The 16,926-nt window shown below is 51.5% G+C and overlaps 1 protein-coding gene across 1 annotated transcript in view; it reads left to right on the top strand.

Moving 5' to 3' along the window:
• Acvr1b (activin A receptor type 1B) overlaps window positions 1–13,638 on the top strand; it is a 38,303-nt gene extending 24,665 nt beyond the window's left edge. Inside the window, exons 4-9 of the mRNA XM_052749019.1 lie at window positions 235–465; window positions 3,910–4,077; window positions 4,972–5,128; window positions 6,588–6,712; window positions 9,025–9,155; window positions 10,683–13,638. Coding sequence (XP_052604979.1) covers window positions 235–465; window positions 3,910–4,077; window positions 4,972–5,128; window positions 6,588–6,712; window positions 9,025–9,155; window positions 10,683–10,808 — 938 coding nt within the window. The 3' untranslated portion in view covers window positions 10,809–13,638. The remainder of the gene's footprint in view (window positions 1–234; window positions 466–3,909; window positions 4,078–4,971; window positions 5,129–6,587; window positions 6,713–9,024; window positions 9,156–10,682) is intronic.
• The last annotated feature ends 3,288 nt before the right edge of the window (window positions 13,639–16,926 follow it).

Genomic DNA, 16,926 nt, shown 5'->3' on the forward strand with positions numbered 1-16,926 from the left:
CATACACCAGAGGAGAAATTCTCGGCTACAAGGCAGCTGATCACATGACTTGCTCTTAACCCGCTGTGGTGAACCTAGCATGGCTCAGGCCTTGCTGTGACACTCTGGCTCCTGGGCCAGGGGAGGGTGGAGGGACATTTCGTTGAGGGCCTTTCTGGAGACACACACTGGGCGGCAGGCCCGGAGTTTAGTGGATTTGCAGTGTCAGACTTCTCTTCACTCTTTGGCCCATAGGCTTACCCCTTTTTGTCCAGCGCACGGTGGCCCGAACCATTGTTTTACAAGAGATTATCGGCAAGGGCCGATTTGGGGAAGTGTGGCGTGGCCGCTGGAGAGGTGGTGACGTGGCTGTGAAAATCTTCTCTTCTCGTGAAGAACGATCTTGGTTCCGGGAAGCAGAGATCTACCAGACAGTCATGTTGCGCCATGAAAACATCCTTGGATTCATTGCTGCTGACAATAAAGGTATGGGGCCCTGGGGCTGGGGGCCACTGGAGAGACCTCCCAGAATCAGTGGCCCTGGGGCTGGGGGCACTGGAGAGACCTCCCCGAGTCAGGGGCCCTGGGGCTGGGGGCACTGGAGGGACCTCCCAGAGTCAGGGGCCCTGGGGCTGGGGGCCACTGGAGAGACCTCCCAGAATCAGTGGTCCTGGGGCTGGGGCCACTGGAGAGACCTCCCAGAATCAGTGGCCCTGGGGCTAGGGGCACTGGAGAGACCTCCCCGAGTCAGGGGCCCTGGGGCTGGGGGCACTGGAGAGACCTCCCAGAATCAGTGGCCCTGGGGCTGGGGGCACTGGAGGGACCTCCCAGAATCAGTGGCCCTGGGGCTGGGGGCACTGGAGAGACCTCCCCGAGTCAGGAGCCCTGGGGCTGGGGGCACTGGAGAGACCTCCCCGAGTCAGGGGCCCTGGGGCTGGGGGCACTGGAGAGACCTCCCCGAGTCAGGGGCCCTGGGGCTGGGGGCACTGGAGGGAGCCAGCTGCTCTGCAGCGCACAGAGGAAATCTGGATAAGAACAGTTTCAAACCCTTTTAAAAATGTGGAGCCTTGTATGCCGAGAGAAACCCACATGGAACCTGGGTTACTAGGCAGGTAAGAAGGCGCTTGCTCTCAGACCTGCACATAGTGTGGTCCCTGTCGGGCTCCTATTTATTTATTTTGAAAATCCCTACAATAAGGAATTACAGTTTCACCCTCCCTGGAAAGAATAGTGACAACAATGTGTACTGTCACATTCTGCAACACAGCCAGCACTTGTGGCGGCGGCAGCCACCAAGGAACTGAGACCTGCTGTCCCAGAGTGTGACCTTGTGGCTGTGAAGCTCGGTTTTTAGTCTGTTCAACCCTAAGGCCCCTGAGTTGCTGCTGCTGATCCTTCCCTCTCCTCCCCACTCTTTTCTTGCTTCTTTGTTAGGGAGGGTGGGAGTTGAGGCAGAGACTCGGTGTGCAGTACGCCCGACCGCACAGGTGGTCTGTCTCTGTGTCTCAGCCTCTCGGGTGTGGCCCACACCTCGCTGTCTTGTGCAGTTTGGAGGCTCTTGCTTGTGCCTAGGCACATCCCTGTTTTGAGGACCTCGTTGATGGGTAAACTAACAGCTGATGGTAGGAGGCAAGCGTGAGCCAGTCTAGGTTGAGTGATAGCGAAGGCAGGTCACAGATGAGCTTGACAGAGGTGGCAGAACCGGACAGAGGGAAGTCTGTGTGCGCATGTGCACAGGTGGGGTGTGTTTGGATTCTGCAGATAGCAAGGGGGAAGTAATGGAGGGGTAGGCAGAGACCAGGTTATGCTGGGCTTTGTGTGTGTGTGTGTGTGTGTGTGTGTGTGTGTGTGTGTGTGTGTGTGTGTCCGAGTGTGTGAAGTCAGTGTCTTTGTCTTCCTGTATTGTTCTCTGCCCTATTTTTTGAAATAGTCTCTCACAGAATCCAGAGCTCACTAACTGCCAGCAAGTCCCTGTGATCCTCCTGTCTCCACCTCAGTCCATTGCTAGTGTTACAGGAACATGTGCCATGCCTGGTTTTTACATGACTGATGGGAACACAAACGCAGGTCCTCGCGCTTGCACAGCGGACATTTTAAGGGAACACTGAAAGGCCTCTGTTTAATACTGAGCACAGAGATAATGGTTAGAATGCTGTTCATTGATTTAATAGCCTTTACTGGTCACTGTGGGCCAGGGCCTCTACCAGTCTTCCAAACCATCTTACATAAAAACAAACTACACAGAGATCCCAGGGGAAGAGGGGACAGACAACTGGCAGAGAATATCCCTGGAACACAGAAGTGGTGAGGTAGGCGGGCCATGTTTTAGAAGTCTCTGGCAGTGTGACACAGCTTACTCGGTGGCGTGCCTCCACTGAGCCTGTGGGAAATGCTGAAACAACAAATCTCATTCCTCACAGAGCTGTGGGGTTACTGATGGCCCAGCTGCCCCTAAGCTGAAGAGTTCTGGGTTCAAATACAGGGGAAGAAGAGAGTCTCAGCCCTCTGAGGAAGCAGCTGCTCTTGCAAACATCTTAGAATCCTTGGAAGACTCAAACCATCCTCTTGTAACAAATCAGTGGGCCCTCAAGAAGTGGTTGCTGGTTAGAGAGTGGTCCTTGTTGGGATCAGAGGTGCCAGGTTCAGACCTTTCCAGCAGTTGCTCTCTGTTGATTCTGGCAGCTTCTGTGAGTTGGGATCTGGCTGGGGACACCCGCACAGGGCCAGGGAGGAGGGGGTTAGGCTCTTTGCTCTTGCCTTTTTACTGTGGTGTATTCAGTATGATGCTGTGGAACTAGCACCAGCCTAGACTCTGGGAGCTCTCAGTCCCGTTTCCAATCTTCCCAGTGACCGCAGCATAGCCTAATTTGATTCCTGGCCTTTTTCTTCTCCCCCTTCCTCTCCCGTCCTCCTTCCTGCTGCCCCATGTGAAAAAGAGGGAAAATACAGTGCATGTTACCCACCTTCCACTGCTTCTCTGAAAGGCAAGATGAGCTTTCTGGGAATACTTCACAGTGGGCTGTTCATGCATGGAAAAGCATCTTTGGTTCTGTAACAGTGATGCACAAAGGAGGTCGTCATGTTCCTGTCCCAGCTCCTAGCCTGAGGATGGCCACAGGCTGAAAACATTTCCAGTGAGACAGGTGCTAGGCTGGGTTAAGATCAAAAGGTCTCACAGCATCCAGGGAGGGGAGAGACCTCTGAGGTGTTCCTCCTTGGCTGTGGTGAGTGTAGCCTTGTGAGTCTCACAAAGTCAGGGCTGTAACAAAATGGAACCTGTTGCTTTTCCTAAGTGCATATTGTTCTCTGGCTACCCCACATTGCAGATTTGGCGGTAAAATGGGTATTGTTTAGAATTGTCCTCAGTCCTTTTCAGTGTTCCCGATGTCTCAGCCAACTTGTGTGTTGCTGTATAAAACACCACAACCAAAGCAGCTTACAGAAGAGTTGACTTTGTGCTCACGCTTCAGAGGTTGAGTCCATGATGGTAACGCAGAGGCAGCAGGCAGCGAGCTGCGGGAACAGCAGCTCAGAGCTCACATCTTGAACCACAAGCAGAAGGATGGCTCAGGCCTTTTGAAACCTCAAAGCCTGCCCCCAGTAACACACTTCCTCTAGCAAGGCTCCACCTCCTAAGCTTCCCAAACAGCCACCGACTGGGGGTCAAGTAGTCAGAAGCCCAAGACTGTTAGGGGATCTCTCGTTCAAACCACCACACTCACTTGGAGAGCAGAGCAGTTCTAAAAGAGAAATGCTCTTCCCTGTCCTCCCTGGAGGTCGCTGTAGGGAAGTGGGGTCAAGGGACAGCCAGAGCTGAGAGGCAAGAAGTGTCGATGCAGGTCTTCCTGAGCCTGGCGTTCATTTGCAGTGCGCACCGCCCTCCTTGCCGCTCATGGTTCCTTCTGTTCAGACCGCCTCTGTTTTCTGCAGATAACGGCACCTGGACCCAGCTGTGGCTTGTGTCTGACTACCACGAGCATGGTTCCCTGTTTGATTATCTGAACCGATACACAGTGACCATCGAGGGGATGATTAAGTTGGCCCTGTCTGCAGCCAGTGGGTTGGCGCACCTGCACATGGAGATTGTGGGCACTCAAGGTGGGTAATGAACTCGGCTAAAGAGCAGGAAGCTTGAGACAAAGGCCTGTCCATCGCTGTCTGGTCCTCCTCACTGAGGGAGCTGGGCCAAACTTTGGGAATGGTGGTTCATCTGAGGAACAGAGCGCCAAACTGTCTGAGCAGGAACAAAAGCTGAACAGGGCTTCTTCATTGGCTCTGTTATTAGCTCTTCCCTAGGGAAGATCTGAGGTGAGGGCTTGGCTGCTGTTAACACAGGCTCAGTGGTTTGCTAAGCATTTTGGGGTGCGCTGTGGAAGAGTGGAACTAAGAAGAGACCAGCACCCCAGAAGAAGGAGTGTAGTAATCTCCTGCTGAGGTTGTGCACTGCCGTGCACATTTCATGGTAGCAAGACATGGAGCCCACTTGTCTGCGGCTTTCCGGGAAGAGGACCCAGATTTTGCTAGACTGTCCTGTTGGCTCTGGAGCCCGGGCTCGCCCCAGCAGCAGGTGTGAACACTGGGGCTTGCGTGGCCCTGGGCAGCGATTCTCACTGCATGTGGTAGGAAACCAGCCTGACAGTCAGACTCCAGTGTTGCAGGACCAATGGCAGTCCCAGGCCTCAGCGCCACCATGTGCTCAGTTGTCCACCTGACCCACCTGGGCTCTTGAGGGCTGCTGAGTGCTGGTATTTTAATGTTCAGCAATAATCATGTCATTCTAGGTATGTCAGGTACTTCTGGGAATGCTTTTATCCTCTCCACATCCCCAGAAAGTGCCATTATTCTAATTGTCCAGAGGAGAAGGCTGAGCTTCTCATGGGATCACTGGCTTGTGGGAGGCAAAGCCAGGAGGCAGCCCACAGTCTGGCTCAGAACCCATGCGTGTTCCATGCATACATCTTCCTTAAGTGTGCCTGGTTTTGTCTCTGCCAGGGAAGCCTGGAATTGCTCATCGAGACTTAAAGTCCAAGAACATCCTGGTGAAGAAGAATGGCATGTGTGCCATTGCAGACCTGGGCTTGGCTGTCCGTCATGACGCAGTCACAGACACCATCGACATCGCTCCAAATCAGAGGGTGGGGACCAAACGGTAGGAAGGCCCTGGGCTCCGGCCCCACTCTTCAGCCCCCCCACTCTTCACCTCCACACACACAGGAGGAACCGGGAGGAGAGGTCCTCTTGTCCTTGAGTGGCAGATGTTGGTCTCCCCCTCATACTGGACACTGCAGAGCAGTGCCTGACAAGTGCCGTACCAGAAGCCCTGCCCCACAGCATGTGTGTGCTGTGGCCCTCGCAAAGGGCAGTGGAGGAAGAGTTTGGAGCAGGAGGTCTGGCTTGGTGTCTCATGCATTTAGTCCCAGCACTCAGGAGGCAGATCCATGCAGATCTCTGTGAGTTCAAATACACAGTGAGACCCTGTCTCCAAAAATGGGATAAGGATTACTGGAGAAATGACTCTGTGATTAAGAGCATATACTGCTTTTGCAGAGGACTCAAATTTGGTTCCCAACATCCATATCAAGTTGTTTGGCTCACAACCACCTATAATTCCAGCTCCAGGAGATCCAAAGTCCTCTTCAGACCTCATTGGCTGTCGCACGCGTGCGCGCGCGCACACACACACACACACACACACACACACACACAAATAAAAAAAATGAAGATTATTATTTAAAAATGGAAAAGAAACTGGCCTGTGGTGGCACATGCTTTTAATACCAGCACTTGGGAGGCAGAGACAGGTGGATCCCTGAGTTTGAGGACAGCCTGGTCTACAGAGCGAGATACAGGACAGCTAGAGCTACACAGAGAAACCCTGTCTTAAGAAAATAAACTAAAAAGCATTCTGGAGCAGAGTTTGGGAGGGTAGGCAGCAGACCTGGCTAGGGGCAGGGGCGACAGTGCGGTGCAGGGGTGGCTGGCGGAACCCCTTGAAGGAGACGGGAATGGATCCTGTCTGAACCTGCAGAGCGGGGGCACCAGCCTGAGCAGAGCTAATGAAGGCTGGCATCTGGCTACCTGAAGGGTATGGCCTGCTCTCCACTTCACTGAGAAGTGAAGGAACTAGATAGCTGACATCATAAGATGGAGGGTGGGAGAGAGGGTCTGTGCTGGATCTGAGTGAATTAATCATGCTGTTCCTTTTTGTCCTTTTGACCTGAGATTGCATCTACCCAGGCTCCAAAGTGTGGGTGGGGCGTCTTACATCATATAATTACACACAATTACTGCTCAGAGTCACTAAGTGTGATTTTGATCACCTCTGGAATGGTCTTCACCTATCTGAAATCAGGTAAGATGAAGAAATTCGGAATGAATTGAAGCTCACTCCATCGCTGTGTCTGCCCTGTGAAGTGATGGGTCCAGCAGCTATCCGCCATCACTGTGGTGTTGTCCCACAACACAGGCCACCCCAAAAATCCAGAAGCTGAGACCTTCAGCTCTGGATCAAAGCAGGCTGTGTGGTGGAAGACAAGCTGCGATGGAGCAGCGTTGTCACACACGCAGACTTCATGTGGTGTGCATGACTGCCTTTCTCTACATTCCAGATACATGGCTCCGGAAGTATTGGATGAAACCATCAACATGAAGCACTTTGACTCCTTCAAGTGTGCCGACATCTATGCCCTGGGCCTTGTGTACTGGGAGATTGCTCGAAGATGTAACTCTGGAGGTACCTTCTCCTCCTCTTCCCAACGGTGCTGGCGCCCCACTTCTCCACAGCCTGCAGCAGGCCGAGGCATGAGCCTCAGCTCCCGACTGCCCCTTAGATAATAACTACCAGGTCCAGTCCTCTGTTTAAAAATCTCACCTCACAGGGCTGGAGAGATGCTCAGTGGGAAAGAGCACCTGCTGCTCTTGCAGAGGACGGGTTCCCAGCATTCCTGGAGTAGCTTACAACCATCCCTAACTTTAGTTCCAGGAGATCTGAATCCTCCTTTCTACCTCTGCCGGCACCAGGCACCCAAGTGGCGCACGTGCATAAATACATCCATCTTTTTTTTCAGTTTTGGTTTTTTAAGACAGGGTTACTCTGTGTAGCCCTGGCTGTCCTGGGTCTTGAACTAGCTAGCCTTGAACTTCACAGAGATCCGCCTGCCTCTGCCTCCTGAGTGCTGGGATTAAAGGTGTGTGCCACCACCACCCTGCACTTAACTCTGGATTCTTACGTGTAAATCTAAAGGATAAGAATTTAAAATACCACAGTTACTTCGCTCTTAAAAGTGAATCATGGGATGTGGAAGCAAGAGGACTCCAGTTGAAGCCCCTGTGAAATTAGTGAGACCCTGTCAGGAGGGGGAGGGGGAGTTTAGGATGTAGTTCAGTGGTAGAGCACTTGCGTGTGGCCAGAGGGTAGTGATGTAGACCCATAATCCTAGTACCCAGGAGGCTGAGACAGGAGGATTTTGAGGGCAGCATGGAGTAGGCCATATGTCCGCAGTAGAGTGCTTGCCCAGTGTGTGTGAGGCTTTGGGTCTGACAACCCACACGAGTTCAAATCAGAGTGCAGATGCTGTCACTGTGGATCTGAACACACCTCGGAAGTCTCCACCCCATTGTCCCCCTTCTTCACCTTACTGGAGAATCCAAGTGTCCTCTAGTCTCCCTTACGGCCTCCGTGCAGTTCCTGAAATTTCCTGTGAATTGGTAGTTTGGTATATCTACCAAACTATTATGTGTTAGAATATTTCATGGGCATTAGTCTGGGCTTCTAATACAAAGTACAGAACATTGGTCTGTCCCTTTATGATGATGACAGCCAGAGGTTAACAGTCCAACATGCCAACATTCATTCAAGGTCTTTACCCCCTGTCAGTCAGCTGCGTTTGTTCTTGTGAAGGAAGACTTCCGGGGGTATGCTGGCCCGTTCCCATAGCCCACCTCAGAGACTGAGGCTGAGGACCAACATCAAGGCCAGCCACATGAGACCCTGTCTCAAACCACGAGAGGGAAAAACAGTGAGGTCCAGGTCCGCCCACCTACTACTGTTGGCTCGCCACATGTGTGCTCGCAGTAGGAAGCCCAGGAGCCATGCGCTGCTTCCCAGCCCCAGGGCTTCCAGAAGACCTGCTTCACTCTCCACTCTCGGCACCCGGCAGGATGGAGCTTGCTTTTTCTAGCATTACTGTGAACTGATGAGTTCAAAAATACTGTTCCCTCCTGGCGGGTAGTGCATGCGTGAGGCAGGAGGATCTGTGAGTTCAAACCAGCTTGGTCCCCTTAGTGAGTTCCAGGACAGCTAGGACTATGTAGAGAGGCCCTGTCTCAAAAGACCTTGAGAGCCTGTTTGGAGGTCCTAGCAGGGGAGAACAGCCACTCATGTACCCTTGACCGAAGACCGGTCCTCCTCCATTTGGGGAAGGCGAGCAGCTGCAGGAGGGACGCACGTGGAGTGCTGAGGGTGGACGCAGACACCCGCCTGGCCAGCCCTGTCACCCAATTAACCCTGGCATCGATGGCGTGACAGATGTCGCAGCCAGATCGCCCTCACATCCAGTGAAATAAAATGGTGCCCCTGTCAGACTCCATAGTCTGTTCAGATGTTACCAACTTGGTCCGTTGGAAAATGCTCACGTGACTCCAGTAGTCCAACATTGTCTTCGTCTTTCTTTTTTCTTTTTTTAATGAATAAAGACTTTCTTGGCTATGCTTGTCAATTTTTGGGTTTGCCTTGTTGCTGTTTGAGATGGGATTATGAGACTAGCTTGAACTCACAGTAGTCCTGCCCCAGCCTCCCATGCCGGAACTAGAGGCCCAGACTGTGTGTGTGTGTGTGTGTGTGTGTGTGTGTGTGCGCGCGCGCGCGCGCGCGCGCGCGCTCCTGGTGCTCCTGGTGCACCTTGTTAGCATGCCTGGAACCAGCAGCCTCGTCCAGAGGAACTGAGCTCGTTGTAGTGAGAAATCATGGCTCAAAGCATGGCTGTCATTGGGTTTGAGGAAACTCACCCTTCCTTCTGTTGGTGACTAGGTTTTCTTTTTTCCTAGGAGTCCATGAAGAATATCAACTTCCGTATTATGACTTAGTACCCTCCGACCCTTCCATTGAGGAAATGAGAAAGGTCGTCTGTGACCAGAAGTTACGGCCCAACATCCCCAACTGGTGGCAAAGTTACGAGGTAGGGAGCTTGTTTGACACCTGAGACTTACTCCGTCTGCCAAGGGAGGGTTTGTCTGCCTTTTGAGTATATCTTTGTCTGTAAATCCAAAATACAAAACTTTTGATCTTTAACGTAGTGTTACAACTAGGAAATCCCACACCTGGCCTTGTGTGACACCTGGCCTCAGGTGACGGGTCATAGTCATATGCAGGCACACTGAAAACATTACACAGAGTCACTTTGAGACTGAGTTTAAGGTGGATAAGAAGTGTGAATGAGTTTCTTGTTCAGAGGTGGCTCTAGTCCCTCTCTGTGTAAATGTATATGCAGATATTATAGACAGAGAGGATCCAAAGTCCATAGCCCCTCCTGTCCCAAGCATTTCAGATAGGGGGTACTCAGTTTGTGCCTTTCTACACACAAGTTCTTTGCGTCTATAGTCATTTTCCTGGCGTTATAGAGTGTCCCTTTGGAAATCATAACGTACAAGAAAAGGAAGTCCCTGCAATGAGGGAGGTAGTCAGGAAAAGACAGAAACAAAAATAAACAGAACTGGTTGGTCTATCAAAATTGCCTGCGGGTGTCGCCCAGTGCAAGACCTGGGTTCCAGCGTCAGTATGGCTCTTACAGAACTGTCACACTAGAAAAGTGGCCCTGTAGCCACAGGCCAGGGAGGCTCAGCCGTGGTTCAAGCTGGGTACCAGAAAGAGGCAGGCCTGAGACAGTGGCCTTTGTAGAAACTGCAGATAAAAGGGGTTGAGGGGAAAATAAAGGAGAAAAAAAAGGGGGTTGAGGGAAGAGTGTGAATCGGATGGAGAATCTGAATTTCAGTCTAGGGTACTTGGAATGGGAGGTAGTTGAAATGTGGGGAGTTTTGTGATAGACCCCTAACTAACGAGGAGACTTGAGGGAATGTGTCTGCCTCGCTGAGGACACGGGCCCCGACACTCACGGCGGCGTCGCTTTTCTTGGTGCTGTTTATTTATTTATGTAGCTTCATTGTAACAAACAAACTTACATTGAGGTTCACCGTGCTGACGTCACATCCGGAGTAGGTGTGAACAGTACCACAGTTGAGCCAGTTAACATACCTGTCATTACCCCCTTGCCTTTACGGCTATGCTAATAACCTCTGAGGTGCATCCTGGGCAGATTTCAGGGTAAGGCACAGCTCTGCTGATTCTGGAAACCGGGGAGTAGGGAGAGCTCGCCTCTACTGTTAAAGAGCCTGGCCGCTAGGGGGCGATTCCGCACCTAGGAACACAGTTACGGACTCACATTTTAGCCAGTGCCTTCCTGCTGTGTAGAACAGCATTTCCCAAAATGTACCCTGGGCACCATGAAGTGGATTTAGTGGAGTGTGAGGCTGAAAGAACCAGCCTTCCGATGCCGCCTTTCCCTCCCTTGTACACTCGCCCCTTAGGGAAGGAAAAGCTGGGGAGGAAAGCATGCAAACATCGTGGGTGGATCCTACCTGACTGCCAGGGAGGCGGTGCTGAGCCAATGGCCAAGGCTCCTGGGGTCACTGTGGGTTTCTCTGCGCAGGCGTTGCGGGTGATGGGGAAGATGATGCGGGAGTGCTGGTACGCCAACGGCGCTGCCCGCCTGACGGCGCTGCGCATCAAGAAGACGCTGTCCCAGCTGAGCGTGCAGGAAGACGTGAAAATCTAAGCTGCTCCTCTGCCTACACACAGAACCTGGGCAATGAAGACGACTGCAGCCGCCGTGCTCAGTGTACTGGAGGCCTACCTCTTGTTTCTGCCCAGCCCTCTGACCAGAGCCCTGGTCTGCAAGAGGGACAGAGCCCGGGAGACTTGGACACTCCCATATTGGGTTTGAGACACAGACACTTTTTATATTTACCTCCTGATGGCATGGAGACTCTGAGAGCAAGTTATGTAGAGAACTCGATGCCGAAAGTCGAACTGCTCGCAGTGGGAAGTACACAAAGCCCAGTGCATCCGGCCTGTGGCCGGCAATGGTGAAGGGGTGCTGGGCTCTCCCCGGAGCAGCCCTGTACCTTGTGGTCTGCTGGTCTGCAGGTTTCCTCCAGGGACCAGTCAACCTGGCACCGAGGTATTCAGAGGAACCGGAAGTGTAGCCGCTCTCACAGGCAGTCCTGAGCCACACCACCCCTTCTCGTGGACATCTGGAGGGACTGCCATTAGAGATACCACCTGCTGCCTGTCTGTCCAGCCAAGTGTGCATGTGCCGAGGTGTGTCCCACATTGTGCCTGGTCTGTGCCACGCCCTTACGTGTGTGTGTGTGTGTGTGTGTGTGTGTGTGTGTGTGTGTGCACACTTACCTGCTTGAGCTTTCTGTGCATGTGCAGGCCAGAGTGTGGTGGCCATACTGTCCCCGAGTGCTGGCACCTCGGTCACAGTGAGCAGCATCTGTTCACCTGGTGCCCTCCTCAAGGTCTCTCCTGTCCCCAGCCCCTGCCGGGGTGGCCCTTTTCTCAGCAGGCTGCTTGCCCACCCTGTGCCTCAGGCCCTCCTCTTCCATTTCAGACCAGAACCAAAGCTGGCCCGCTTGTCCATGGTATGAGAGGCTTTTGGGTCAGAATGGGGGAGAGGGGGTGAGCAGAGAAAGAATGTCGTGCAAGTCTTGGGTGTTGTGTTTCCACATCAGCCATGGGAGATGAGCCAGCCCAAGGGCAGCTTCCTCAGCAGCAGTAAGGAAGGGCCAAGGAATCTGAAGCCAGGTCTTGGGACTCAGATTGGAATGTAACATCTGTTTGTCCCACCCCAGATTCTGCAGACTGCAGTGTATATTTTTGGTGGTGGTGGTGGTGGTGGTGGTGGTGGGTTTGGGGTGGGAAGGGATGGGCTGCAGGGGGTGGGGAGGGAGGCAAGGGCGGGAGGGAGGCATCTGCATGAGCCTCTTGTACTAGATTCTCTGAGGAGGGTAGAGGGAAGAGAAGAGATTGGCGTCCACTTCAGGGTCCCTACTAAAGGGAGCAATCTGGGTTGATTACGGTGTTCAACCTAAGCGTAGTATTTAATGAGTTCTAGAAGCCTGCTGTGGTGGTGATTTGGTCAGCATATCTTAGGTATATCATAACTTTGAAGCCATAACTTGTAACTGGAGTGGTTTGTTTTAATTCATTTTATTTTATTTTATTTTATTGGGAGGGTCAGGATTTTAACTTTAATACTATTAAGTTTTTGTAAAAGGAAAACCATCTCTATGTGACAATTACCTCTTAGTATGTTTGTTTTTAAAGAAATCCCGAAAACAAACAAAACACCACAGAAACATTCTCTAGAATCAAACGCACATAGTTCAGTCACTGGAAACGTTTGTCTGTGCGCCTGAGCCGGTTCCCACTCAGCAGTGAGAGCTCCTCCTCCTGGGACTTGGTGTCTTGTGTCCCATGCACCCCTCCCCCAGCAGCCTCAGCCCTGGGTGCACTGCCACCTGGCGCACTTGGCCGACATTTGCTCCGCAGTTTGAGTTGAGTGCCTGCTGAGTGCCTGACCTGGGAGGACCCCTGGGAAGGAGACAGGCATGGGTGCTGCGTCTGGGGCGCTCGAGGGGGAGCTGCATCACGTGAGCGCGTGAGCACCCGCTTGGAGACCAGAAGGGCCTATGGCTGGTTCCGAGAGCCTTTATGAGCCTAGGATTCCTGTTCTTAAGACCACTGAGGGAAGAGGATACTGCATCCCCTCAGGCAGAGGACGGTGAGGCCTGGAGTTTAGAAACCCAGGTGAGACCCCAAAGCACTGCCTTCCTTGTGTGCCCTTCCTGCCCCAGGGGAGGCATGAGTACATGCAGGGGAACTGCCTCCAGCCCAGCTTCTCCTGCCTTGGTCTCCCCATGTTCTTAGCCTTTCTATTTATTTCCTGGTTTGTAACTTCTTTCCTTGCATTAAAGGGGATCTTCCTTTAATTCTTTGGGCCAATTTACTGGCCATTGAACTATTTTCCTTGAGTCCCAATTGTGTCATTGGGGGAACCTCTTAATCACCCCTGCTGACGTCCCACCCCCACCTGCAGCTGCACCTTCGTGATTACAGGTGACGATGGAACTGTAGAGTCCTGCTGTCTGCCAGCATACACCCACAGTGACTCCCGCGCCACTACCCTACTCCCAGGGGCTCGTCCGCCTCTCAGGAAGACTTGAGCAGGTTCGGGGGAAACTCCACCCCTGTCCCACTACTCTTTACATTAAGCTGAGAGTTGGGAGAAACTGAAACTGTGTTTTGGCTCCCTGAGGCTACCCTGATCCACAGGCTACCTGCACCTCTGGATTCTGGATTCACAGACCAAGTCCAAGCCCGTTCTTAGGGCACCATCCAGGCCCCTGAACGGCGTCCTCGGTACTTCTGTTTGTTTTTTGTACAATTTATTAGAAAGGACTGTAAAATAGCCACTTAGACACTTTACCTCTTCAGTATGCAAATGTAAATATATTGTAATATAGGAAATTTTTGTTTTAATATAAGAACGAGCCTGTCCAGTTTCTGCTGTACATTATTAAAGTTTTATTCACAGAGTTGCTCTGCTGCCCTCTGCCTCTCATGTGTAATGACTGCCCAGGGTTTGGCCAGGGTGGGGATGGGTGGTGGGTGCCTTGTGTGTGGCACTTTAACATGTTCAGAGGTGCTGACCTGCATGTCAGGTCTTCTAGGACTTACTGTGTTACAGAGCAGCCTGAGGTAGCAGAGGCTGCTTTGTGTTGTCTTTTGGCATTTTGGTCTGTTTACAGAAGGAGGACATTGATTCTGGTTAATCACAGGCCACTGACTCCCCAAGGCACAGTAAGAGCTTGCCCAGTTTTACCTCCGTCCCCTCACCTAGACTGACGTGTAACTGAGTTCTGGGGTTCTTAGGAAACTCAGGTCTGAGTCAATGGTTTTGCTGGAGTTTTCAGAGTATGGCTGGTATTCATCACTCTGGTTGGTAGTTGGACCCAGGAAAGTGGGGCCTAAAAATGAGGCAGAGTAAAGTCTCATGCAATAAAAGCCAACTTTATTCAGAGCATCAGACAGTTCATATCCTGAGGGTAAAAGAAAGGTCACCTGAGTAACGTTCTCATGAGCTCCAGCTGTGTACAATCACAAGGACAAGCTCCAAGTGGTAAAACATGTTTTTCTCTAGAGGCCTGTAAACAAATAGCAATTGCCAGTCATGATGGGTAATCTGCACCTGGAAGGGGCACGTAAACTCATTCCAAGAAATGTTCTGGGTTTTTGAAGAAACTGAGGTCATAAGACTCCTGTCTTATTTTTTTTTTTAGAAGCACTCAGAATTCTCACACACAAGTCCATTCTTGGACCTAGTTCTGGCAGGCTGGGTTCTGTACCTCTGAGCCAAGGGGACCCCAGATAACAAGTGGTAGACGGATAGTCTCAGGTTTAGAGGGGGTCCCCAGGATTCCTTCCACCAGGCACCAGTTCTCCTGCAGATGACTGTGGCATCGTGTCCTAACATCCGGGGCCACGACGTCCATCTGCAGACTGCTGTCGGGGGGAGGACCTGCCGCTCCTGTGTGCCTTCTGCAGGGTGTGTGTTCTCCCTCCCACTTAAGGAAAGGCCCACAAGAACGTTTAAAGGGCTGGGTGGTGCTGGTGCACGCCTTTAATCCCAGCACTCGGGAGGCAGAGGCAGCCGGATCTCTGAGTTCAAGGCCAGCCTGGTCTACGAAGAGAGTTCCAGGACAGCCAGGGCTGTTACACAGAAAAACCCTGTCTCAAAAAAAAAAAAAAAGAAGAAGAAGAAGGAGGAGGAGGAGGAGGAGGAGGAGAAGGAGAAGAAGAAGAAGAAGAAGAAGAAGAAAAGAAGAAGAAGAAGCAGAAGAAGAAGAAGAAAATGTTTGAAGGTAGCTGTCATATTGTTCAATTAATACTAGCAAAGGCCTATTGAAAACTTACTGTGTAGCAGGGAAGTGGCTCCGTGGATAAAAGCATTTCCATGGTGAGGTAGGAGATTGAAACAGGAGAATCCATCCTCTAACCACCCCCTACAGGCTGTGGCACATGTGCACACACACACATAATAAAGTAATTTAAATTTATAAAAAAATTATAAAAACTTAAAACACTGCTAAAGCTGAGTGTGGTGGTGCACGCCTTTAATCCCAGCACTCAGGAGGCAGAGGCAGGAGAATCTCTGGGTTCAAGGCCATCCTCGTCTTTATAACAAGTTCCAGAACAGCTGGGACTTCATAGACCCTGTCTCAAAACAAAACAAAAGTTGCCAATCATTGGCAGATCCAAATATTGCTTTATGTACTAACTATTTAATCCTAAAAACAACCACATGAAGTAGGTATTGTTGTCATCACGGCTTATGAAGTGGGTGGTTATTAGAGAAGTCGGATGGATTGACCGAGACCATGTAGCTCACGGTTGGGGAAGACCTTGGATCCAAGAGTGTTGTGTGCGGTCCTGTAGCACCCACTGTCTCCTGCCTCCACAGTCCGTCGTCTTCACCCAAGATGGCTGCTTTCCTGATCCTCAGTAGAGCCAGAGGCTGGCCAGGGTGAAAACTGCCCCAAGTCAGTGACAGACAGGAGAGCAGGACATACAGACTCGATTCCCAAGATGAGCTCCAGCTCATCTCTTGACAAGCCATCCGTCTCCCCAGCCTGTGTGTGGGATAGCTCGCTCCCTATCTTCACTACAGTGTCCTGCAGAACTTACCCACTGCTCCAGCTCTCACGGGAACGGAGTCCCGGTTCTCACCCATGGTTTTCTGGTGGTCTCCCACCCGTGACTGCTAAGCTGAAAATCAACCAACAGATCTCTAGAAGATTGCTTTAAGTTTGACACATGCCCCAATAACCCAGATTAATTTGTCCTTATGTCCTGGCCATACTTCCCTTGTCAAAGGTCATGGCAGAAGCCAAGGCCCTTGCTGAGGTTCATGTGGTCTGACCTATTCTAGAAGGAAAGGCCGAGGTTTATGTGAATTCAATCCTGGCCTCATGCAAGTGCCTTGTAGCCCATCCCATGGCTGATCGGTCTCTTCCCCATCTGGGACCTAGGCATGGTTTGCAGGGTCAGCTTCGCCAACCTGATCACCAGAGTGCAGACATCCCGGCACGTCTTCCCATACTCTCGGAAGTCGCTGCGCCTGCACTGGAAGGCCTGTGACACTGAAGACATTAAATTCATCTGGAGGGGGCATCCCTTGGTGTTCGGTTTCACATTTTTACAGTCCTGGGAATATGCTTGCTAAACACAAAGCAAAATTAGGAGTCATTACAGTTCAAGCCTCTGACTGGAGGAACTTAAGAGGGTGTGTGACGGAAGCGAGCGAAAGGCTTGAATTAAGCCAGAAATGGTGGAACGAGGGTCCTGCAGAAAAACAACCAATATGATAACAGGAAGTTTTTAGAGGGGTGTGTGTGTGTGTGTGTGTGTGTGTGTGTGTGTGTGTGGGTGTGTGTGTGTGTGTGTGGGTGTGTGTGTGAAAGAGAGAGACAGACAGGAAGAGAGACAGACAGACAGACACGGACTGAGGCACTGAGTTGTGAGGGCTAGCAAATAAAAAATTTGAAAAATGACCAACAGACCAGAGCCCCCAAGGGAGAATTGGCCCTGCAGTCTTGAATCTAAAGGCAGAGTCCTTCCTTCTGCACCTCAGTTCAAGGCCTTCAACTGTAGAAAACCCACATTTGTAGGAATGCTGTTGTTTAGGTAAGTGTCCCCTAAAGGTCCACGTTCAAAGCTTGGTCCCCAGTCCGAGCGCCACTGGGACGTGGGGGACTTAAGGACTTTAAGTCATTGGGAATATGTCCTTGTGTTAATTACATTTTCTTAGTTACAAAATACCGACAGAC

This window comes from Peromyscus californicus, unplaced genomic scaffold, assembly GCF_007827085.1.
Source record: "Peromyscus californicus insignis strain IS unplaced genomic scaffold, ASM782708v3 Scaffold_20__1_contigs__length_68692818, whole genome shotgun sequence".
Taxonomy (NCBI): domain Eukaryota; kingdom Metazoa; phylum Chordata; class Mammalia; order Rodentia; family Cricetidae; genus Peromyscus; species Peromyscus californicus.